A 26,059-nucleotide genomic window follows, 5' to 3' on the forward strand; every position below is an offset into this window, starting at 1 on the left:
AATTAAAAGGAATGAACACTTGAAATATATCAGTCTGTGTGGAATGAATGTATACATTATACAAGTTTCACTTTTTGAATGGAATTACTGAAATAAATCAACTTTTTGATGATATTCTAATTATATGACCAGCATGTGTGTGTGTATGTATGTATGTATGTATGTATGTGTGTGTGTGTATATATATATATATATATATATATATATATATATATATATATATATATATATATATATATATATATATATATATATATATAATTTCAAGATTGTCATTTTATGAGAAAAAGTCAAAGACAACTGAATTAATATTTCAAGACTAAATACATATAAGTCGTATCAAAGTCATATTTCGAGAATGAAGTAAATACTTTTAGTATAATAATACTTGAAATATTTCAAGGTTTCAGTTCCGGAGGAAAGTCATAATATTTTAAGAAGTAATATGCAGTATTTTAAGATTAAATTTGTAATGTTTCTAGATTAAAATGGTAATATTTTGAGAAAAGTTTGAAATTTTAAAAAACAAAGTTGCAATATTTTAAGATTAATGCAAAAACATTCAAGTCAACTTCAACTCGTCAACATTTTTCTCAAAATAAATAACATTTCCAAATTCACTGAAATATTCCAACTTTTTTCTAAAAATAATTTCTTGTAATTTTGCAACTTTATTTTCTTATTAGTTTTATTGCCACAATTCTGAAATTATTTTTTACCAAACTGCGGTCTAGATACTGTCGTACTTACAGCGCTGAATAATGTGCCTTGAAAAGTAATTTTTGCATATTTTTACAGTCCATCTTGCCATCAGTTGACCTCTGTGATCTGTCTATCTACCAGAGGAGCTGAAGCCCATGGTGATGAACCTCACCATCTCTGACATTACATGGGACGGCTTCACTGCGTCCTGGAGCCCCACGGGTGGGGAATATGACAGCTTTGTCATTGAGGTAACAAACTTGGAGAATTTCGCAGAGAGCCAGAACCTCACTCTCTCGGGAGATGCTTTCAGCCTGGGCATCTCCGGGCTGAATCCCAACACCACCTACATGGTTGGCCTGTTTGGGATGTATCAGGGCTCCTTCCTTGAACCCGTGTACACTGAAGCCACCACAGGTACCTGCAACTTGCAGCGTTGCAGCGTTTTGTCCTCTAGCTCTTTAATTTTCTTTCTTTCCTTTGATTTTTAACTTTCTCTTTCAGTCGGTATTTGTGAAGCATACACTGACACTAGAACCTCTGTAGTCCCACTCACAGTGGAGCATCCACACAGCTCGCTGCATGAAACGAGAGCAACATAATAACCTAATTCCTGTTTTGTCATCACTGTCCAACACCCTGAATACAGAGTACTGTACTGCTTCATCTTAACCCACATGCCATGAGCCATTCTTTACCCTCCAGCCACTGTTTCTATCTAGCTGAGAGAGGGCATGGTGATGCGCACCAGTGCCGTATCACTGAGCCAAGCAAACGCCACTCAAATGTTTACCCTTACCCCGAACTGCTCCCTCCATCCCAGTTACCAAAGTGCATGAAGCCCCCCCACCCCCACCCCCACCATCCCCTGCATCGTGGTGAAGTTTGATGCTGATGTGCTGCAATGATTGCAAAAGCAAACCAATAACTTCCACCCTCACACGCCCGTCACATCATGCGTGACCATCTCATTTCATCCCATCAAACCTCATTCAGTATATAATTGATTAACCTTGAGCGATCATTTGCCCATGGATGTGTAAGAACTCAAATGGGGACTGTAGTGACATTTGAGATCTGTTCGTTTGTGTGAATGGCACCGACGTAGTTTAGTTTTGTTATTTTCACTGGACGTCAAAGTAAATGTCCTCCATTTCCTTTTGAACTACTAGGTGGCAAATGATTAAATCTTCTTGTCGTTATCAAGGTAAAAAGCTAATAATAAATAATAAAGCTAATGAGGTTAACAGTAATGCCACCTCGTGTTACATCTGAATGATGCCTAAATTGTCTTCTGCATGTTTGCATACAACTGAATATTTCTCATTGCATGTAAAGAAATTTGTTTTTATAAGTTAGACTTTCTCTGCAGCTGTCTTACTCTGCTTTGAATTGCTGTGATGCTAACATAATGCAGAATTTACCCTTAATGCTAACAGATCAACCTCATGATCCGATCTTGCTCCATTTACGTAAAGAGTCTTTTAGTCCTTTTATATTTCTTCCTTCGCCACATTTTTACATTTTAATCAACACTTGCAGGCCAGTAATCTTCAGCTATTACTATGAAGGCTTTTGTGTTTTTCTCCCCTTGGCATTACATCTAATTATTTCATGTTTTTCATAAAAGCAAAAGGCGTAATTGGTTTAAAATGCAAGCTGCTAAGTTAATTGTGCAAATTTCTATGCAAAAATATATGCATGTATTTAATCTTTTATTAAGCCACTCAGACAATCAGGAATTGCAAGTGGGTGGTGGTGAGTGTTCTATAACACTACACACATTTTATATGATAATTCAAACCAACCAGATACAAATAATTGATTACATCTATCAGTATATGTTCTGCAAAATGGTTTTGATGAAAGTCTAATAATGATTTCTCTCTTTAGTGAATCAACCAGTGGTTGGCAAACTATATGTCTCAAACTTAACGTCAGAGAGCTTTTCAATCGTCTGGAATGGCACTGAAGGAGAATTTGATGGTTTTATCCTGGAGATAATTGATTCTGATTGGCTGATGGAGTCAAAGGAATATAACATATCCAGCAATGTAACGTCCCATGACGTCACAGGGCTCAGGCCCAGCACTGACTATGTAGCCTACCTCTATGTGACATACAAGGGATCCCGAACAAGTGCTGTCAGTATTGTTGCATCAACAGGTATTATGATTTTGTGTATTTGTCATTAATCTTACAAAAAATAGGATTATCTATTAGCTTTTAAATATTCTTCAGTTGTTATCTGCTCTATAAAGTTGACTTGGGCCTGTGTGCATACATGGCTTTTCTATTTTCATAAATGAACGCATCTTATATTTTCTCTCCCCTGTAGCTGAAGAGCCTGATTTGTCCAGGCTAGTTGTTTCTAACATTACCTCAGACAGATTTTCTCTGTCGTGGCGGACAGGAGAGAAGGCTTTTGATAACTTTATAGTAGAAGTCAGAGAGTCTGCTTTGCCCTCGCAGGCAATGGGGCGCGCTCTGCCTGGAGACGTGCACTCCACAGTCATGGCGGGGCTCAAAGCGAGCACAAGCTACAACATAAAGCTGTACGCCAGCGCTGGTGGCCAGAACACACAGCCCCTATTTGGTGTAGCTACAACAGGTATCACATGACATGCATTTTTTGGATACTGCATGTACGAACAAGCACATTGTAATTTACCAGTACAACATAACTGAAAGGAAATGTTCTTTTTCTGTTCAGAGGATGTCCCACAGTTGGGGCGCATATCTGCTTCATCTGTGAGCCCCCATAACCTCAGCTTGTCCTGGAGCACTGTGTCAGGCCACTTTGATGGCTTTGTTGTCCGGGTCAGTGACCCTGAGCAGCAGTCTGATACGCTGGAGTTCAGACTACCCGGTGAAGCTCGTAACATTACGATCTCTAACCTGATGGATGCCACAGGCTATGATATTGAACTATACGGTATCTCTCATGGGCGCCACACTCCCTCTGTGTTAGCCCACGCAGTCACAGGTACTACGTATTTTTCTCATATCTTAAACCCTCATCACTTGTAGCTGTAAATGTAAATAATTTGTGTTTTTAAAATTTAAGAGACTTTTGGAAAAACCTTTTAATGGATTAAAGTACCCTCTGGGGAAATTTGTCTCCTGTCAGAATAATATACCAAAATAACTCACATTTATTGCAATTTGTAACAATACCTGTTATCTGCAGGTACAAAGCCTGAAAACCATTAAGAGCAAATTTGACACGCATCATTAGCACCTACTGTTCTCACAATGTAGTAGCATTTTAGTGCATGTAACAATTTGATTTATTAACCCCAAGGAGGTCAGAAATGTTGACATGTTAACTGTGGCATGCACTATATTTTTTCCTTTTTATATTATATAAACGTCTTTGGGAGAGCAACCATCTTTTGTCATAAGCTTTGACAGCACAAGCGTAAAATTTTAGTTTACATATGCTGTAGATTTATTTTATCTAATAATAATGTACCCAAAGTAAAAGTACAGAAGTATTAGCATCAAAATATAATTAAAGTAAAAATGTATATCCCTGTAGAGAGCCTTTCCCTAATATTGTCAGAAAGTAAGATGACATACTGACTCACATTTCCAATGTTGCAAGATTTCAGAGTAAAACTGAAGTTTCTGGTTAAACAAAAAGGTTTAAAATACCAGAATTACCCTTTAAGTACAGTACTTGAGTAAATGTACTTTTCACCACCGGATAAAGAGCTGGCATTGATTATACTTTGCCTTTACAAACAGAGTTGCCACTTGTCTGGAGGGCACCCATAGAAATGTCAGTAGAAGACATCAGGCTAAAAGCTAAGACGCAGGACCACTAATGGACACTAGATGTCTTGAGTTCTATCTGTTTTCTACCGAAGACGTTTTTGTCTTCACATCTTGTGATGCATGTCTTCTAATTGTCTTGAGCAGCATCTTTGTGTTATTGTAAGGACTCCCGGCATTAATGGTTTTGTTCCAGACAGTAAACCAAAGTCCAAGCTTGAAATTTCTCTTTAGAAACCTTTGGGCGAGGAAAGAGAGGTTGCATCCATTTTATCAACAGTCTGTTGTAAAAATATTTAAAGCACTGTGATGCATGCCAAATATGCCCATAATGTGTTTTGGCTTTGGAATTTGGAATAAACTGATCACCTCACAAGAAGAACAGATTTTGCTTTTGCAACCATTGCACACGTTATCCTCCTAATGGAATCTTGTTCCCTCTCACAAAAATACACCCAAAAATCAAAACCCACTCCCCTCCAGCTCCTTTGCCTAAAGTGGAAAACTTGACCATTTCCAACATAACCCCCTACGGCTTCCGTGTGTCTTGGGAGGTGAAGCAGCAGCTGCAGCAGGAGGAATTAGCACCCTCTAGTGGTGGCTTCAGTCATTTTCACATAGTGGTGACAGACTCTGGCTGGCTGCTGGAGCCTCAGGAGTTCACTGTGCCAGGAAACCAAACTCACCTGGACATGTGGGGCCTTATCACCGGCATAGGCTATGAGGTCAGGCTCACCGGGGTGTCAGAGTCGGGGCTTCTCTCTCGGCCTCTGACTACAGTGGCTGTGACAGGTACCAGTCAGTGCACTGCAAGGCCCCTCGCCTTACTAAAAAAGTGCACTTCCTTAATTTGTTGCAACTACTGTACATATATAATCGATAAACTTTATGATCCAATTCTGAAGTTTCACCATCACAACCTGGCTTGTCTGTAAACGGCATGATTATTTTGATAATCATGCTTTTGGTATAATTTTAAAAAATGCGAAGTTTCCGTAAGATATAATTTAACAACATTGAGCTTGAGTTTTGGTAAACCTTGGTTAATGCCATGTTTTGATGGTGAGGCTTCAGCTGAGTATTGTAACCTAACCCTAACTTTTTATAACACTTTCCCAGAATGAGCTCACTCTTCTTTTAAGAGTTTTCTTGGTATGCAGCTTCGTCACCGGGAGGACGAGATGTGGAGCTCCCGTCTGTTTCTTCTTACCTCCAAAATATGAGCGAACATGTTTGTTTGTTTTCATATTTTAAAATGTGTTTTCCTTCAGATTTCTGATTGGAGCTACATGCACAGATGTTTACAGACATCTTTTTTTTTAAAGTTACCTCCACCATGCTGCTACCTTTTCATGCTGGTTAATCGATCTGGCTGAAACTCCAGTGAATGGATACAGACCAATGAGTAAAACAAAAAATTATCAAAAGTAGGAAAACACTGATAATCAACAGGACATTCTGAGCATGAAATGTCAGTTGATTTAACCTCTAAGCTAATTTGTTTCATTATCTTTGAATGCACTGAATGCATCAAGGCTGGCCTTGAAGACGCATGGGGACCTCGTCTCAACCTGCTGAAATCCCTCCAACAGCTCTGTTATTGAATGTGAACCCGTTAACTGACAAAAATAAACACTTACAAAAAGCATCTTGTCATTTTAATTCACTCAATCCTGCGGCCTTTGTAGCCCGTGTGCTGTGTTTTTGACTTGTTTACACTAACGGACGCCTGAGCATGGCAGATCGGAGGTGGTGGACAGAAAGGCCTTCAGGCTGGAATGTAACCCTGTCTGCCACCTGGAAACCATCTTGCCTGATTGCTGACTTCTTCCAAACTGATGTCTTTGGCCATCTCCCTGAAGTTGATGAATCTGGCTGGGAAAACTCCAAATGTACTGCAACGTTATGTTTCCTTGTCTAATCAGAGGCTGAGCCGGAGGTGGAGCATCTCTTTGTCTCGGACATCACAGCTGATGGTTTCCGTCTGTCGTGGACTTCTGACGAAGACATGTTTGACAGATTTGTGATCAAAATAAGAGACGGCAAAAGATTAGCCCACCCTCAAGAGTACAGCGTCCGTGGCGATGAACGAACCAAGGTTTTAACTGGACTCATGAGTGGCACTGAGTATGAAATCGAGCTTTATGGTGTCACATTGGACCAACGCTCCCAACCTATTACTGGGGTTGCTCAGACAGGTATAAAAAGTGTTATACTAACTACTAAACTTACCTTTTGGTATGTGACATCTGCTGTCAGAGAAATGAAACCACAGCCCCACTAATCATCTTTTATTTATTTGTATAGGCTTAACTCCATGTCTGACTCCTAACGGAAAATGGACTTTTGGGAAACATTTCTGGAGTTTAATTTGAATCCCTTAAGCTCATAGTTTTCTTTTTTTTCTTTCACTTTTTTTCTGCTTTCCTGTCTGCTCTCTGCTAGGCCTGAGCACTCCAAGGGGACTTCACTTCTCTGAAGTGACGGACTCCTCAGCCGTTGTTCACTGGTCCATGCCTCACTCTCATGTGGATAACTATCGTATCACCTATGTGCCCTTTGAAGGAGGTAAGAAGTCGATCAGTGTTATTGCATTGCAATAGTTAATTGCTAGTTTAAATTTAATTTACAACTTGTATTTACCTTTGAATTTAGTTACTTAGTTTAGTTTTAGTTGAAACATATAAAGTTATCATAAATTATCTTAATAAATTATTAGTTTAGGTGAATTTTAGCCTCTGTAGTGATGTGGCGCCGGTTTGTCCACCACTTTGGTCCGGGTTAAAATATGTTGTCTGTCAGATGATTGCTAGGAACTTTTGTGTAAACATTCATGGTCCCCTGAGGATGAATCCTAATGACTCTTATGATCCTCTGACTTTCTCTGTAGCGCCACTATGATGTTGACATTTTTGGTTTTTAGTTAAATGTTTTAACAACTTTTATAGGGATTGCCATGAAATTTAGTACAGAAAGGCATTCCTACCTACCTCAAGATGAAATGTAAGAGTTTTGGTGATCCATTTAACTTTTTATGCAGCGCCATCATCAGGTCAGAATTGGATTTTGTCCAATACTTTAAATTATGACCAAATACTTGCAAAACTGACAGTCTCATCTGCCTTACTTTGTGTTTAGCGCAAACAGGTGAATGTTAGCATGCTGACATATTAAATGTATATTGTGTTATACTAAGATAGTGAACATTGGAAACATAACTTACCCAACATCAGCATGTTACAGCCTTTGCGTGTGCAGAAACCACATTTTGTTTTCTATCCTCAACAGGAAGCCCGATGGCACTGACTGTGGATGGCAGCGTGTTTGAGGCTTTGCTGCCCAATATGACTCCTGGCAAGACGTACCGTGTGACCGTGAGTTCTGTGAAGGGTCTGGAGGAAAGTGACCCCAGCACTGACACTGTAACCACAGGTTGGCTTTCTTCGTCTCTTACGCAACACTCTGTCTCAGTCCTCCTGACCTGTAAAAACGTTAGTCACTTTATAGAAAACTGAATTGAAGCCGTTTCTCTTGACCGCGTCTTCCTGTTTGTGCCCCTCAGCTTTGGACAGACCTCGGGTCCTGACTGCAGTTAATGTCACAGACAGCTCAGCCCTGTTGGTATGGCAACCGTCCGTGGCCACTGTCGATGGCTACGTCATTACTTACACTGCTGATTCAGGTGTGTTTGTGTTCTTTGTCTCTGTATTAGCCCTTAATTTAGACAAGAAGCACAATTAGTTCATCCATCCTATGTCTATTGGCCATCCTGCTTTCCTTCCACAAGCTATCAGGGCGGGTACGAATGACTTTGACTGTGTGGTTTGATTTATTGGTGTGACTGTGCCTTGTCTTGCAGTGTCCCCCGTGGTGGAGCATGTTTCTGGGAACACAGTGGAGTTCGAGATGGGCTCCCTGGTTCCAGGAACCCACTACACAGTTGGAGTACACGCGACGAAACAAGCTCAGAAGAGCGACTCCGCTGTCACTGAATTCACAACTGGTAGGCTGAGACTTGTCAAAGAGTTCTGACCCGAAACAAAATGTATATATGTAGATTTTTTTATTGAATGATAAATCTACAGTGTGACATTGTGTTTTCAGATGTGGACCCTCCTCGTGATTTGACCGCTGTTAACATTCAGATTGACAGTGCGACCCTCACGTGGAAACCTCCGCAGGCTGCTGTCACTGGTTACACACTCACCTTCTCCTCTGCTGATGGTATAATCAGGGTATGTGCATCCTCGCATCAGTTTAATCACTGACAACACTGGTGGTTTTTCTAGTTTAAACAAAAAAAAGAAAAAAACTGAGTGCATGAATTCAGCGTTACTGACAACCATTTTCCAAAGCATGCCACAAGGTTTTGGATTGATTTTCGAACTTCTTGGCAGCCAATCTTTTCAGTTCTTACCAACAGGGAATGGCAATCAATTAAAAACTTTCTTCGTGGTGCATTTAAGGAAACTCAGACATCAGAGATCTACTTTTAAAGACTTCATTGCAAGAAATTTGTTTTACATTGTCTGTTTGTCTTCTAGGTCTGATTTTTTTGTCACCATAGCTCATAAATGCAACAAGCATGTCAACTTTACCTTATGTATTATTAATAAAGCAAAAATATTTAATGTTTAATGTTTCGAGTCTTCTCTAGTTGTTTTCCATGCAGCAGTGAAAAAATATAAACCAGTGGCTCTAAAACAGTGGTGTTCTTTGATAAAATGGTTAGCAGTGATGCAAAATGTGCACATTTTGTAGTTATATCTCCAGAATGGTTTTGCTCTTTGTTAATGCTTTGTGTTAATATGTGTGTGCATGGATTCAGGAAGTGGTGCTGAGCCCGACGGCATCCTCCTATAGCATGGCTCAGCTATCTGGCTCTACAGAGTACACTGTCAGACTGCAGGCCATCGCTGGAGCCCAGAGGAGTAGCCATGTGCACACAGTCTTCACTACCAGTAAGGACAAAAAAAAAACAAGCAAGTTTGTTTATCAGGTGTGTGTGTGTGTTGCCTAAAATCAACATTAACTAGATTTTCTGGTACTTTTTTAGCAGTGAATCTGGTTATGGGTTACGCAACAGCTAACGCAAATTCCTTTCAGTGAATTTGATATTCCACCTGTGCTTATTTTTCATTCTGTCTGAGCTGCTCCCGATGGAAAAACCTTTTTTATTTTTCCCTCCTTTCCTTTCTTTCCAAGGTCCCTACTTACTTGCACGATATGGTATACTCTCTTGTGCTTCTTTTTATATAACGGAGAGAGATGTGTCCTCTGAGGTCTCTTAAGATTATGTCTTTTTAATATGTGCTTCTAGTTGGACAGTTGTACAGAAGCCCTAAGGACTGTGCTCAGATTTTATTGAATGGAGAGACGACCTCTGGTCTGTACACCATGTATGTGGGAGGAGAGGAGAGCCAGCCCATCAAGGTGTACTGTGACATGACCACAGATGGCGGAGGGTGGATGGTAAGTAAATCAACCTGCTGGAATCCAATTAAAGGACGTTTTAAAGCATAATTCACATTGAACAGGATAACCATACTAGTTACGAAACACCTGTTTTTCTACTGATAGACGTCTCCACAGTGACCTTGGCCTGTGCTTGTTTTGATTATCTTGAAGCTGTTGTGACACTCATGATAGTCGGTCCTCCTCAGGTTTTCCTCAGACGCCAGAATGGAAAGCTGGAATTCTACAGGAACTGGAAGAACTACACTGCTGGCTTCGGTAACATGAATGATGAGTTCTGGCTGGGTAAGAGCACTCGTCTTCTAGTCTTAACTCACATCGCCTCTTACTCAGTCCCTTCTAAACTCACACATATTAAATTATTATAGGTCTCTCCAATCTCCATAAAATTACAAATTCTGGTCATTATGAGCTGCGAGTTGACTTGAGGGACAACGGGGAAACAGCCTACGCTCTGTACGACAGGCTGACGATTGCAGAGCCAAGAACACGCTATAAAATCTACATCGGAGCGTACAGTGGAACAGCAGGTACGTACTATTTTAAGGACTAATTCAACATTTGTTTGCTTTTTAGCAGATAGTTAGATGAGAAAAAGGATACCACTCATATCTGTCAAAGAAAGATTAAGGTACATCACAGAAGCCAGTTCGCTTAGCTTTGCATAAATCAAAAATCCAACTACCAGCACCTCTAAATTTCCTTTTTCAAAATTTTATATTTAGTTTGTTGTATCTTCTTCTGGCCAAGAAATAGTCTGGCACATGATGTCAAAAACAAACATTGTCGTTGTTACACTTAACACAGTATTTGTGTAGATTAAATAAAATAGATATTTATGTGTTCTAGGGCTGAAACGATTCATCGATTGAATCGATTCATTCGATTACTAAAAAGCAAATTCTTTGCATCGAGGCTTTGTTTAATCCATATAAATATACAGCACATGGACATTCATTACTGTCGCACATCGCATTTACGCTGTGTGAACACGACGTGATTATGCGCTGTTGCAAAGTGGAGGAAGAGAGAGAAAATAGCGAGGGATGAAGAAGGAAGTGTCCAAAGTATGGGATTATTTTAAGCTAAAAGAAAACGACAACTCTGTAATGTTACTGTCCACCGTAAAAGAAACTTATGTGGCCTAACGTCACCGGAACAGCACGACGGCATCTGATCAGAAAGCTCCAGTTGTTATGCCGAGAATTGCATGCCTGCCGAGAATTGCATGCACCTCCAAATACTGCTTTTAAACGCTATAATATCCCTTGTGGGATTCATCATTGGTGAAAAACGATAACCATCCTATTGATATAGCTACATTAAACACACAGATATGAGATTTGAACCAATCTTCTTGTTTAACTCTCTGCAAGAAAATGAATAAGCATATCTCTCAGAATGTTGAACTATTCCTTTTAAGTAACGACCGGCTAACTTAATATAAGACACTGTCTTTAAATAAGCTCAAACGTTCACATGCATGAAAACACGAGCTGTGTTTTCTGGGCTTTACTGTCAATATCTTTACCAGGGGACTCCATGACGTACCACCAGGGTCGACCCTTCTCCACCTATGACAATGATAATGATATTGCTGTCACCAACTGCGCCTTGTCCTACAAAGGTGCCTTTTGGTATAAAAACTGTCATCGCGTCAACCTCATGGGGAAATATGGCGACAACAGTCACAGTAAGGTATGTAAACAGTTTCCACACATTTCATAAAATCTCTGATTATTCTTTTCTCGTTCATGGAAAGATTACTTTTTCTCCCACTTTGTTTCATTTGCAAGAAATTTGCAACCTTAAACAATGAGGCTCAAACACAAAAAAAAAACTTTCTGGGAAATTAACACATTGACATTTATTCTGTCTTTCATATGTTGATGGGTTTATTTGCAGCTCCGTTGCCATTTTGAGTCTTGTATAATGTCCATTGTTTTTAGACATCTGCTAAAAACTATGTAAAAGCTTTTTACTGCAAATAATTATTCGCCAATGGTCCTTTGTCAGGGGAGCTATTTTAGCTTTTTTACTTGCTAAATATCTGTCACTTCCCTTTACTCTTCAAGAGAAATTACAGAGTACCAAACAGCTCATATCCATTTTTTATGCACATGTGAAAAATGTAATTGTAGTCTAATTATAGTATAGTCTTTATTATTCAATAACTTGTATGTTTTGTCAATTTCATATTTTTATATTTATATATTATGTCTATGGTTACGCACCAAAACAAATTCCTTGTAAGTGTAAAAACATGTGAGTGATCTACATCAGATGTTCCACACTCTCTAACATTATGTAACTGCTTTGGTGTGATAAAGAAACAGACCAGATTTTTCCAGTAAAATTCCCTCCATGTCCGTGAATTGGCGGATGTATAGTTTAGGGAAAGATGATGTGCTATGTATTCGATGTCTCACTGTTGGAGTCTCTCTCTTATGATTTGCATTTTGTTTTTCTGCAGGGGATCAACTGGTTCCACTGGAAAGGCCACGAACACTCAATTGAATTTGCAGAGATGAAGATTAGACCAGCCAACTTCAGAAATTTTGAGAGCAGAAAAAAACGATCATAGACTCGTGAACCCCTCCTCGTCTACACCTCATCTCCGTCCCCCATGAACTTCTGTCTTCCATCATCCTCACTCAGATCATTCTCTAAAATACACACAAAGACAATCACACTGAATGTAATTCAGTTCTGGCTGCGAGAAATGAACCTGGTTAATTTTACACCAAAGAACCAAACAATTAGCCGTTTTTTTTTATGTAGCCATCCCAATTCGGCACAGTTGTGTATGTGTGATTATATTTCTGTGTTCCCACATTTTGGGTTCCAAAAGAAAGTAGCAGTGAGTTTTTGATTGAGTGTGAATGGACATACAGTACATGTGTTATTGGGACCAAACATTTGTAATCGTATGAGAAGTAATTGTAAAATTTAAATGGACGGGAATGTGGATGTATCCACTGAGACCGTAACTTGTCAAAGGCACATAGTCACTATGCGTCAGGCCGCCCACGTCCCCTTTAAGTAATGGAAAGTTCATTCAGTGGCATTATATGCTGATTTAGATAAATTCCTTAGTTATTGACAATGATAATTTATATAAAATAACACAGTAATGAATATAATTTGGCCACTGATCTAATTTAAATGTTCTTTACTTATTTTGATTGGAAAGAAATCTAATGCTCTGCAGCCTTCAATACAAATAGAAAAATTTGTTTGATTTTATAAATTTACACCTCCACTCCAGCAGATGGCAGTGTTTACTCTCCATGCAATGCTGGTTAGGGAATTTATGATGTACTATATGTATCTGGTTGTCTGGTGCTACTTAGGAGTATGTTTTACAGAATGACAATTAAGTATCAAATATTCATTATGCATGGAATGTGCAGATCTTGAAAAGAAAAGTCTTGAAGCTTTGAATTGTCTTCCCTCTCTTCCCTTGTTGTGGACTGTAACAAACAAGGAAGCTCAGAGCAAGTGTCAGTTTGAGCAAAAACTAAGATTAAGTAATTATTTTTTAATTGGTTAATGCGTCCATCAATTGTTTGCTGCTTTTCTCGGTCCAGATCTCGTTAATTGATTATCCATAATAGGAGTTAGTTATATACAGCTGGGAAGTACAGTCATAAATGTCAATAAATTCATGTTCCTAATAAATAATTGTAGGCTTATTATTGCATGGCCATGACAAAGGAATTAAATAGTATTTCTTTGTGGTATTAAAAAGTCTTCCATTGAATTTTGTTTAGAAACCCTGTTATTACATGTTTGATATCAGAAAATATTCTCCGGTTTAAATAAAAAATTATTAATTAACTTAAAGCCCGTCGTCACTTAGAAAAGGTTTTCTGATGACTTTTGAACCAAGGCTTGGTTTAATGCATGTTTAGTAAAAGTCTTTTATACACCTGTTAGACACATACTGGCTTGAGTGCGGCCTAATATTTCTGTGCCAGGGTCTCTTCACTGTTCCGAAGTTGAGGCTAAAATCACTGTTATCTTTCTTTCTTTCGTCTTTCTTTTGCAACTGGAGCCTTTTTTGTACAAGCCACACAAGGTTTCATAATCAGTATCTTTCTACACTTGTCAGTAAATCCATTAATTAGGTCAAACTCTTCCAGATCTAAAGTGAAACAGTTCCACTCATCGCATATAACAAGGGTGGACTTTGGTGTTTGAAGACTTGCCAACTTCTTAAAATCCTTAAATAAGAGCCTTAAACGAGGGATCATTTTAATTAAATATGGCTGATCTACGTGCCCTACTTCAGGTTGTGTTTGGCTTGCAAGCAGTAGGTAATTTAAGTCTTTCAACATCAGGCAGGTGACCTAGTGATCACTCCCCACCTTGGCAGCCTGGATCATTCATCTTGATCTGCAGCCCACCTCAGTGTCCTCTCTGCCCCCTCTGGCACTGTTTGTTGTTGTGCAGCTCACCTTAATGGGCACATTTTGGCCTCTAGCATCCGATACTCCCAGAGACCCGTCAGACCTTAGACTGAATGTTTCGTCTAGTCACGATCACAGCAGTCGATTCTGAGTATTCGTGCCTAGATCAACCTCCGTGTGTTCAGAGAAGCCTGACACACTCAGCTGTTGAGGTTTTAGGATGTTGGAACATTTAGTTTCAATATGACAAAGAGGAATGGAGAGACACTAGATGTCGGCTGGCGGAAAGCAGGGACTTTTCCACATGTACTGTTGACTTGGATTTCTATCTGCATTTTGCCAAGATCAAATTTCATCCTGAGACGTCTCTAAATAAGAACTTGGAGGTCTTAAGTCAAGTGTCCTTGTAATATAGCTCTAAACAGTACCAGTGATAGGAGTCCTCAAGTAAAAGCTTTCAAGTGATCTTCCCCTTAGCTTTTAGGAACAGATACTTCCTGATGTCACGAGGTAAGATAAAAGCCGGTAACAGCTCTTGTTAAGAGATGATATGGATTTTAACTTGGTGAAATAGTCAAACTACAATAAACATGTTTTGTTTTTTTTAGTGCTTGAAAAAATAAAGGCTGCTGTTTGTGTCCTAAATCCAGCAGATTTTTGAGAAGGCTGACCAAGGAGGTCAAAATTAGGCAGCTAGCCAAAGGTAACAAAAACCACCAATGGACATACAGTGTGTCCATACAGCCTGTTTTCTAACTAAAAGACATCTACTGTTTGACATTGCATTTTTAAATAGACGTGTACGTTCTTGGATTAGATGGCGTCCAGTTTTTCTGAAAAAATATCTACATGTGCATGTTTATCAAGACGTCTCGATGTCTGTCGGTCGATCCTTGATCAAGATGGAAATATCTCTGAAACTACTGTCCTTCATAGTCTCTGGAGGATGAATCCCAATGACTTTGGTGATCTGTTGACTTTTCCTGTAGCACCACCAGCAGATCAAAGTTGTAAGTTATCCAGTGAAATAGCACAACATCCATTAAACACAATAACACAAAATCTTTTACATTGTGGCAGATATTCATAGTTCCCAGAGGATGTATCCTAATCACTTCAGTGATCCCCTGATTTTTCCGAAAGCGCCGAGGTTCACATTTGTGGTTTTAAGTGACATATCTTGACAACTGTTGGATGGCCATGAAATTTGGTTCATTCAACATTCATATCCCCTTCCGGATGAACCTAGAGTGATCCCCTGACTTTTCCTCTAGCACCATCATGTCAAAATTTGAGTCTGTCCAATTTGGTTTACGACTACATGCTTACAAAACTAATAACATTCCCATCAGCCTTAGCTGTACTTTGTTTAGTGATAGTTATCAAATGTTAGCATGCAATCATGCTATTCTCAGTTGGTGAACGTGGTAAACATTATGCCTGATTATACCTCAAAGCAACACTGCTTAACTACGGCCTAGACAGCATGGCTGTAGACGGTTAGTCTAATTTTCTCACAGTATGTAGATAATATCAGGTAGTATTGTGTTGTCCTGTTCAGCCTTGTGTTGTATCACTTCTGAAGTAACGTTACTGCCTCTTTAAGCTGCTAGCTCGTTGCTATACACATGCCATGATGTACTAAAGTGAAATGTGGATTTGACACCCATGACCTAAATTTAAGCAGTTGCTTAGAAACGCTACTGATTGTCACCACTTAGTTGTAAATTCACATTAAAAGTCTTCCACGCTGACGTTAGCATGTAGCTAAGAGCACTGCTACTGTGCCTAAATACAGACTCACAGAGACACAAGCATGGCTGCAGACTCAAAGTCTTGCTTGGATTAGATTTATCCGCACTAGAAAGTATAAAATACTGCAGTAAGCTGCTGTAGTTACTATATGTACACATACTTCTTATAGGGTAACGTATACATCCCAGGTAAGGCTGCAGGACCTGCTTCAAGATGCGTGAATCAAAATTAGCCAACAGTTCTTAGAAGTGTCACGGTGTTGCAACACATTGTGATACTGTCAGTATTTGTACAGCGTTGGATCATTGTTTGCTCAAAGAGCTGCCTCAAATTTACACAAGCAACTCTCTCCTGTTGATGCAATAAGAAGAAAAATCTGTCATGTCACTGTCTGGTTTCTGTTCAGCAAAATTAAATTAGCAGTTTTTAAGGTAATGTTTTATTTGTTGTTAGTATTATTACTGTATGATTTGGTGCAGTTTTTCCAAGTTACAGAAAAGGGAATTGTGTCTGGGTATTGAATATATTCTGAAAGCAACATGGAGACTGCACAGAGCTTTTCCTTCATGAGGTCAAATAGGAGCCGAAATAAAAATGTGATTTCCATATGTGCCCTTTGAGCAAAGGTTACCCTGTTGCCTAAGAAAACCTGTTTGCATTAGTCACGCCATGCAGCCCTGCTGAAACATGCTGGACTGCCATTAATCATGTTTTTCAAGGAAACTTTTTCCCAAGAGTCTGTGCTATATTTGAATTGGCTCCGCTCTCGGTGCAGAGTCCCTGGAACTGTGTGAACATGTATCTAAATCATCTGCCGTGGCCATGTCAGTGCGCGTCACACTATTTTCCATTCCACCATTAGACATATGTAAGTGAAAAATAATTAATTTCACGCTCTGTCTAATTATTTTATATATATTTTATATAGTAAATTCATGCAGGTTCTGATATAGATGACTGTGGCATAAAGAACATTATTTTACATTTAATCCTGCAGATATAAATAGAATTTTCTTTTTTAATTTTGAGTTTTCATCCCTAACAAATAATGATGCAGCTGAGAATTTTTACACATAGACAAGATGTTTGACTGACTGTACAGCAAAGAGACATTGTATAACTTGCCTTTAGGGCGACTGCTTAAAACAAACTTTAAAACTAACAATGCACACAGCATACTACATCAATCATTGATTAATGCTGCATGCATCTTTAATGTTCTGCATTCAAGCAGCAAAAAACAGCAGTACTGCAGATTCTGTCCGATACATTCAGACTAACTGTAGGGCTGGTTCTGAGCAAGATGGATCAATTTAATATAATATAATTAAATGTCCACATGTGGCATTATCTGAAAAGTCAAATTTGTCACATTGTGTTATATGGTAACACAAACAGCCATAACTTTATGACTACTGACAGGTGAAGTGAATAACACTGTCTTGGCACTTGTCAGTTGGTGGGATATATTAGGCATGGAGCAATGGAAGAAGGCGGCCTGGTCTTAGGATCCATACCTGGAGAACTCATGGCATGAGGATGCACTATAGGAAGAAGGCAAGCCGGTGGAGGCAGTGTGATGCTTTGGGCAATGGTCTGCTGGGAAACCTTGGGTCCTGCCATTCGTGTGGATACTTTGACACGTACAACATACCCAAGCATTGTTGCAGACCATCTACATTCGTTTTTTTTCCCCTGACTGCAGTGGCCTCCCTCAGCAGGATAATGTGCCCTGCCACAAAGCAAACATTGTTTGTGAATGGTTTGTGGAACAAAACGATGAGTTCACGTGTTGATCTGGCCTTTTTTCATAATCTGGATCAAAGATTTTGGTTATTAAAGATAACCAGAATGTTGTTTCCGACCAAGGTAGAGTTACCAAAAGCTTTGAGATTGTGAAAAAATGGTAACTGCGACACGTCCTGTAGAAGCCACACACGTCCATTTGATATCAACGTGTTTTACCACAGAGCAGCCATGACTTGACCTTTTTGACGTGGACAAGAGTGTTGTAAGGGCCACGTAAGTTACTGGAGTGTAGAGTTTGTGAGGGCTCTCTTGTGGCTTCAGTCAGGACCAGTATGAAAAACAAGACTGGCTGGTTACATGAGTCGTACTATCATGTTGTCGTCATACCGCAATGAGTATTAAAATATCACAGCCAGTTACATGTTGTTAGGTCGGAAGTCTTTGTGAAGGTGTGATTCGCAATGGTTTATGGGATGAGTAGTTCCTTCACTTTTAAAATAATGCACACAGTCTTGTACCTTTTGCCTTTTATTCCGTTTTACACTAAATGTTTTGCTCCGAATAAAATGTTTTATGGTCATGATCACAGACTCTATAAAACATGGGCGTAGTCTCTGTGACATCACCTATAGGTTTCTGACCAGTCATCATGAAGTCCATTCATGGATAGGATGGTTTACGTCCAGTTTTGCCCAGTGGCCACTCGTGGTATTGCAATGAAAACTTCCCCTGCGGCCCAAAAAGCATTTTCCCTAAAGACCACCGTTATAAAAGAGATGAGTAGTATCTAGCTGCAATACCGGAGGCTGGAATTTCACGACCGCAATCCTAGGCCCGGAACTGCAGTTGTAGGACCCTTGTTTACTTTGATACTGCCACTAGCTATGTACTCTTGACAGCCCCCCAAAGCCATAACCATAACCATCACAGGGTGTGTGCCTAAACCTATCAATATGCATGTCGACCGGTTAACCCTACAGCTGCGCACATCGGCCTCACGGCTGACGTGCTAGCAGACAGGGTTAACCTCCTTCGTGTTGCTGTGTATTACCACCATCAATCCACTAGATGGCGCTATCGCAAAAGATCTACGGTCCTAGAACTGGGGTCCCAGGATTGTGGGGGGCCTGAAACTGCAGCCTCCGGTACTGCAGCTAGATAATATTGAAAGAGATGGCTGTAAAACTGTTGACAGGACACCTTGAACTTCAAACAACGTGCTAATTTCTTCTGTAAAGTTGGGCATTTTCTGTGGGGACTGACCCGCTTTTGGAGTCCACCTCAATTGGCCATTGATGAACTACAGATTTTGGAACTTCCGCGTTGGCTTAATTATTCAGCCCAGGAAGTTGCCACCTGGTCATAATTCACCTCGTTGTTGGCTGGCTTAGTTTGAGGCTTAAAACTCTTTATATAAGGGTTAAACATTATGCAGTGCTTTGGTATTTTACTTTATCCCCATGAAATCGTGCACATACATAACATGGATTGTGGAATGATCCCATTATAAACATTAATCATTGTGATCATCTCCTGACATCTGTGGGCTTCAACAATGGATGCAGCCATCCGACATGTCATCGAAATTAAACCATAGAAGAGAGGGTCGGTTACCTCCCATGTACATACCAACATGTATAGAAGGATATAACCTCAAGATGGTGAGTGATCTCTAATGGATCCCTATTTCATAGATTAACAACTGAGCTCATTTATTTAATCACAGTGGATTGGATTAAATTTATAGATTTGGTGTAATTGTCCATTTTAGAAAAGCAAAGCAATTACATGAAAGCCCCAAGGCCAGATGTCTGACCTCTGATTAAAAGCCAAGAAAGCAGAGCTGACAGCTACATTAAATTGAATTATTCGGCTGGAGCTTTGAAGTCACGCTAGTTTTCATCTCTTTTGTTCTGAATACAGTTGCTTTCCTTCCTTTTAACCCAATTGAAGCGATCTTATCATCATTACACTGTAGCGTATGGTCCTTCCTTTATATTGAGAGCATTAGGGGCAAATACATTTCATTAGATCGCTGCAGATGTACGTCAAGTTGGACCTGAGCCTAAGAGGATTGTAGCTGTGTTTAGAGCATACATGTTGAACCTCACACATGACTGGCTCAAGCTGTTTCATTGCAGTCCTACTTACTATGGAGTTCACCCTAATTTCTTTACTTCATCACTTTGCCATCTGGACTTGGGGGCAGTTTGGATTCAAAGCTCCTTACAGCAGATTCTAAGAAATTCCATCAGCCTATACATTTGGGAATGTATAGTACAAGTCATTTATGTTGCAATAGAAATAGTTGTGGTAATCCTGATTAAAAAGCCTGTTTTCTAACCAAAAGACATTTACTTTGCTATATTATATTTGAAATACAAACGTAGGTGCTTTGCTTAGATGGCTTCAGAATTTTTTATTGTACATTATGTGTTAATCGCTTCCTTATAGGAATAGTTTGACATATTAGAAAATATGCAGATTTGCTTTCTTGCTAAGAGTTAGATGAGAAAGTTGATATGACACTCGTGTCTGTTGGCTGAGCGTAAAGACTGAAAACAAAGGGAAACAGCCAGCCTGACTCTTTGCTTAATTTGTACAAAATCCCAATGTGTTACAAAAACAATTTGTGGTTGGGGTCACTGGTGCAACCAAGAAATTATCCAGCACACTTCCCCCATACAACCCGCTCATGTCGTTTTTACACTAGCTTTTGTACGGATTAAACTGATGAGATGTAAAGTGTTAACTAGTGAGCTTTAGAGGTGCTGGTAGATGAATGTTTCTACCTTTAGACAGAGCCAGGTAGGCTGTTTCATGCTAAGCTAACCAGCTGCTGGCTGCAGCTTCATATTTAACATACAGACTTGAGAATAGTAGTAATTTTCTGTCTTCTAATCTAATTATATGCAAGAAAGCGATTAAGTGCATTTCCCAAAATGTTAAAATCCCTTCCTCTGCATCATTCTGTGTTTGTGTGCATGTGTGTTCATTGTGGGTTTTTGCGCACATGGATGCTTAAACTCCACAATAGGCGAGCATTTGTTTTATTTATATGTTGGGAAAAACAAATCAACTCTGAAAATCCCTTTACACAATATCTGTTGTACCTGCTCATATTCTCTCACTCGCTCTCATTTGATGATGGTTTTAGCTCTGCAGCTCTGACTGTGATATAACATCCGGACTCTGAACAGGAGCACACGGGCTCGGTGGCGGGGATTACAGCTCATTCTTCAGAGCGCTCAGTTTATTTTTGGGTCCGCTTGGATAAAACAGGATTAGCATCACAATGAATCCCCGGGCATTCAAACCCAGAGGTCAGCTCCTCCGTGGCCTTTGACATTTGAAATGTTTATAAATCCCCATCTGTGTTGTGATAGCTAAACATAGATTTGATCAGCTGTCATTCCATTGAGGTGTCCGTTTTTGATAAGTGAAATGAAAATGAAATCATGTAAACCTGCCCTGGTACAACCCCTAAATAAAATTATGAACGTGAAAATGAGCATAATATGACCACTTTAAAGTACTTTTTATTTAGTGGAGGTAAACTTTTCTTATTAAAGTATATTAGAAAAAAAGTTGCTTGTGCAGTCAGCAACCACTGATCTGTCTCCCATAGAGCTGATAGCATGAACATGTATGTTTAATGTATACCAAAATAATAAAGAAATCCATAATATATTTATATGGCACTTTACTGAACAGTTAGAGTGTAAAACAATGAAGAGCATACAAAAAAATGAAACCAAAACAGGGCTTTCCAATAAAAGTGAATTTCAAGAATGTTCCTCAAAAAGTGAGTTGATTAAGTTATTTTCAGGCTGAAAGACATTCAAACTGAAAATAAGTGATTTAAAAGATGCTACAGAGATAGCTGAGGAGTGCTGACTGAAAAAGTCCCCCTGAGTAAAAAGGGTTGTGGTTGGGAAAAAAAATCAGGGGACCCCTGACCCGAGGATCATAGGGGATTAACAACTCAACAATAGGAGCATGAGCATGTAAAGCCGTAAAGGCTATAAGGAACATCTTTAAACCCGATTCTGAAACAAAGGGAGCCAGTGCAAAGATGCAAGAGTGTAAATTATGTGAGTTTGGTGGATGAGCTAGAGGTGAGCAACTTGATTTATGGTTTAGGCTGGAGTAAAGACGATAATCCAGGCGAGAGGAAATAAAAGCATGGAGTACTATGCTAAAATGATTTCATTTTACTTAGAGTCCTCAGTAGATGGAAACACGATAGTAATACCCTGGTAACTTGGTTGTGAAACTGTAGGTTTAAGTCAAATTTAGCCCTTAGATTTCAAACAGAAAAACATACAAATTGGGATTATAGAGGAGCTTTAGAAGAAGGAGGGCACATTTAAAGAACATCAGATTTCAATTCATTTAGGTACAAAAAATGTACCATCTGTATCATCCAGCTGTTGGTTGGAAAGATAGCTGAGGAGTCGTGCTACATTCACAGTGTCACCAGGTTTAAAGGGGAACCGATTTTACAAATCAGTATGTTTACAGGTTGTGAGGAGGACTGCTGCATGTGGGAGGAAACAAAGTTGTGTAAAGCCTTTTGTATCAAAGAAAGAACTTCGATCAAGTGGAATATTTAAAAAGAACGATAACTAGAGTCGGCAGACAGCAGTTCTGCTCACTTTGATGAATGCGCCATATTTTGTTATAAAAACAGAAAACCTGTTCATGAAAGAAATCCAATAATCAAAGGTTAAGTTTGAACCAGTTTAAGACCAGTGGGGTCAGCAGGGTCAGCAGATGCTGACAATGATTTTGGAAAGAATGTTTAAAAAAAAAAGTGGGTATGGAATCTATAGAGCAGGATGAGGATTTCATTTCATACAGACGACAAAGAAACAAGTTGTAGTGAATGTGCTGACAAGAAAAAGAGATTATATTTCCTCCCATTTTAGCCTCTTTGCACTGGCTCCCTGTAAAATCCAGAATAGAATTTAAAACCCTTCTGCTCACCTACAAAGCTCTTAATCGTACAGAGCTCATAGTACCTTACTACCCCACCAGAGCACTGCGCTCCCAGAATGCAGGGTTACTTGTGGTTCCTAGAGTCTCCAAAAGTAGACTAGGAGCCGGAGCGTTCAGCTATCAAGCTCCTCTCCTGTGGAACCAGGTTCCAGTTTGGGTTCAGGAGGCAGACACCATCTCCACATTTAAGAGTAGGCTTAAGACTTTCCTCTTTGATAAAGCTGATAGTTAGGGCTGGCTCAGGTGAGTCCTGAACCATCCCTTAGTTATGCTGCTATAGGCCTAGACTGCCGGGGGACTTCCCATAATGCACAGAGCTCCTCTCTCCTCTCCCTCTCCGTCTGTATGCATTCTTATCAATGAATGCATGCTAATAACTGGACTTCTTTCCTCTGCTGTAGTTTTGTGCTTTTTTGTCTCCTTCTGTCCCTTTCTGCAGGTGTTTCTGCTTCCAGAGTGGAGTCTGGATCTGTGGTTGCAGGCCGCCTGCTGCTACAATTATCATTATTAGTACTGTTATTTATTTTCATTGATATGTTACCACAACCACCATTACTATTGTTTTACATCTCTGCCGATATTGCATTGGGCTGTTGTGTTCTCTCTCTCTCTCTCTCCATCCAGACATTGAGGACGACAAAACTGAAGGCCAATAGTCAGCTGACAAACATTCTGTCTGTCACCACCGTCCTCCACATTCACATATTTCCTCTTTGAAACTGCAGAAACCACAGTTCTATAATGCTGGCCTCCGAGGAGCACTCGTGTCTTACATGTCTTGTTCAAGGACACCATTGTGAAGGAGAATTAAATTTTCTCATTCACCACTAGGTCAGCTTATCTGTGAAGGCAAAGTTAAGGCAAGGTTTACAAGACAATAACTGTTTCCATCATCTTGACTGAATACTTCATGAGCTCAAAGGCTGAGAGACGTGGCACAAATTAGCTCAAATGGGTCACGAGAGAAAGACATCATTCTGTAGGTGCAGGGAGCATATTGGCTATAACGCGGTACACGGTAAGTGTACTGAGACGCAAGTGATTTTACTAGAAGCATTACCTAACTTTTCTGTTCTTTTGTTGTATGTGTTTAGTTTAAATTGTGAAACACTAATAAATAAATCTTTACTTACAACAAATGACATATAACTTTGTTTTTTTTCCCCCACCAAGCTATTGTCAGGGCTTAATTTGGTCAAGAGTGAAATATTTTAGCATTAATCTCCATGGAAAAACATTCATTCATGCGCTCCAGAGGATAAATCCCTCTGACTTTGATGATCCCCTGACTTTTAATTTAGTGCCGACACCCCCCCCCAATGTGTCAAAGTTTTAAAAACTGAGATATGTAAACAACAACTAGGTTAAACACAAAATGTGTGACATACAGAGGATGAATCCCTCTGACTTTGGTGATCCCCTGACTTTTGCTCACACGGCCCCAGCATGTCAGAACTTAGAAAAACTGCAATATCTCAGCAGCAAATAGGATGATTGGCTTGAAATGTATAGCAGAAACATATTCATAGTCCCCAGACAGTGTATCGTAATGAGTTTTTACATAAATTTTCAGTTGTCATTTTTGGTTCAGCATTAAATGTCTAAACAAACAGATTGGATTTGTGGTTTTGATTGAAATATCTGCTCCATGGTTTGTCATAAAATTCTGCACAGGTATTCATCGTTCCAAAGGACAATGCAATGCTGTGTATTAGGGCCATTGTAGGTAAATTACAGAGCCCAGGGACGTGGGTTACATTCAAAGAAAAAACCCATAACTCTCGTTTTCCAAGATTAAAGCTGTGAAAACGAAAATGTGTTTTCCAAGTTATTAATAATACACAACAAGACGAGAGTCAGCACAGACAGAAGAGGCGGCGCTCTGATAGTTAAGATATGAGGGACTGCAACAAAGCCACTTTGAAAGCATGTGTCACATCTTAGTCATTTATAAATATCTGCAGTTTTTCCCCAATTTTTTATGCTTTTGTTCCTTGAACAGAAGGAAGTATCTTGTAACACTGGTTGGTGAAAGCAGTTTATATGTGACAGTTGTTGTTAACATCTGCCTACTCTGCAGTTACCTTTTTTAAGTAACTGCAGAGTTTTTTACGTTCTTCAAACATATGACTTTAGAATCTCAGAGAATATTTAAGTTTCTTTCTCATAAATTGTTGTGTCATTGTGTAGCTTGTTGTTGAGATCATGTCTCGTTCTGACACATCAACAGATCAGTGACAGTAAGGATTGAAAGTAAAATCATTTGTTATGGCCTTGGGGGCAGCTTTGAAGGGCGAACAAGCTCTAACAAGTGCATAAAAATACCATGGTCTTCAACCGATTTGTTTAATCTCACTGTAAAGTCGAATTTAATGTTTTTGTTGAGGCAGCAGATATTCTGTTTTTCTCGTTGTTTGTGTTGTGACCTTGCAGACTTGTTGCAAAATGAATGAATTAAGCCGTAATGGAATAATCATTTATTGTCTGGCTTGCTCTCATGTAGCAGCACTTTGACTCCCATCCACACAGTTAATAATCAGAGCTTATGTCATTGCAGCTGGGTGAACCCTGTCTCGTTAATTATTGATTAACCGTTAGCAATTAGATAATCAGCCCAAGTATTATCTTTGTCCATAGTCCAGAGACCGCATTATAGATTCCTCTTGGAATCTTTTTTCAGTTTAAAGCCCCTGGATAATCACTTTAAATCTTGAGTATTTCTCTATAACACTACATATTCATGAATAAATAGGCAACAAACCAGAAGAGCATGTAGATGAAAAAAATGCAGATAACATCTCGTGAAATAACTAAAATGGTTTTAACTAAGAAGCTAATTGAGAAAATAAGTTTTCAGGGCCTTTAAGCAAATATAATATTTTAATGTTATGTCTTTAATGCTGTCCGGTAAAATCAGAGGTAGGGAGGCAGTAGCGGATTTCTGACACTGTGGGCCTCACCTCAGATAAAATTGGTCCACAGTATTTCAACACAGGGCACATGTTGGGACATTCAGAGCCTTACTGTCAATGAAGAAAGAGCTAATATTAATTGATTTTGTCACATCTGTAGTTACTTAACTTCTATTTGGGGGGCTAATTATGCTTTAAGTTTAAGTTGGGGGCTTTGGAGGATGTAAGCAGGAAGTATAATGTTGTCATGGAGTCAGCTTAGCTGTGTGCTGCATG

The 26,059-nt window shown here is 39.4% G+C and overlaps 1 protein-coding gene across 4 annotated transcripts in view; it reads left to right on the forward strand.

Annotated features, from left to right (window-relative positions):
- tnca (tenascin Ca) overlaps nt 1-13,717 on the forward strand; it is a 69,862-nt gene extending 56,145 nt beyond the window's left edge. For 2 of the 4 annotated variants that reach the window (XM_046066532.1, XM_046066533.1), the window contains 12 exons: nt 6,405-6,677; nt 6,925-7,047; nt 7,768-7,911; nt 8,042-8,161; nt 8,339-8,482; nt 8,584-8,714; nt 9,308-9,440; nt 9,800-9,951; nt 10,143-10,239; nt 10,323-10,484; nt 11,489-11,652; nt 12,428-13,717. In XM_046066532.1, the coding sequence (XP_045922488.1) occupies nt 6,405-6,677; nt 6,925-7,047; nt 7,768-7,911; nt 8,042-8,161; nt 8,339-8,482; nt 8,584-8,714; nt 9,308-9,440; nt 9,800-9,951; nt 10,143-10,239; nt 10,323-10,484; nt 11,489-11,652; nt 12,428-12,538 (1,754 nt within the window). In that variant the 3' untranslated portion in view covers nt 12,539-13,717. Of the gene's footprint in view, nt 1-843; nt 1,120-2,595; nt 2,869-3,040; nt 3,314-3,415; nt 3,689-4,962; nt 5,272-6,404; nt 6,678-6,924; nt 7,048-7,767; nt 7,912-8,041; nt 8,162-8,338; nt 8,483-8,583; nt 8,715-9,307; nt 9,441-9,799; nt 9,952-10,142; nt 10,240-10,322; nt 10,485-11,488; nt 11,653-12,427 lie in introns of all 4 variants that reach the window. The other 2 variants (XM_046066531.1, XM_046066534.1) reach the window with 2 other exon arrangements.
- The last annotated feature ends 12,342 nt before the right edge of the window (nt 13,718-26,059 follow it).

The sequence above is a fragment of the Micropterus dolomieu genome, linkage group LG13 (genome assembly GCF_021292245.1).
Source record: "Micropterus dolomieu isolate WLL.071019.BEF.003 ecotype Adirondacks linkage group LG13, ASM2129224v1, whole genome shotgun sequence".
NCBI classification, from domain to species: domain Eukaryota; kingdom Metazoa; phylum Chordata; class Actinopteri; order Centrarchiformes; family Centrarchidae; genus Micropterus; species Micropterus dolomieu.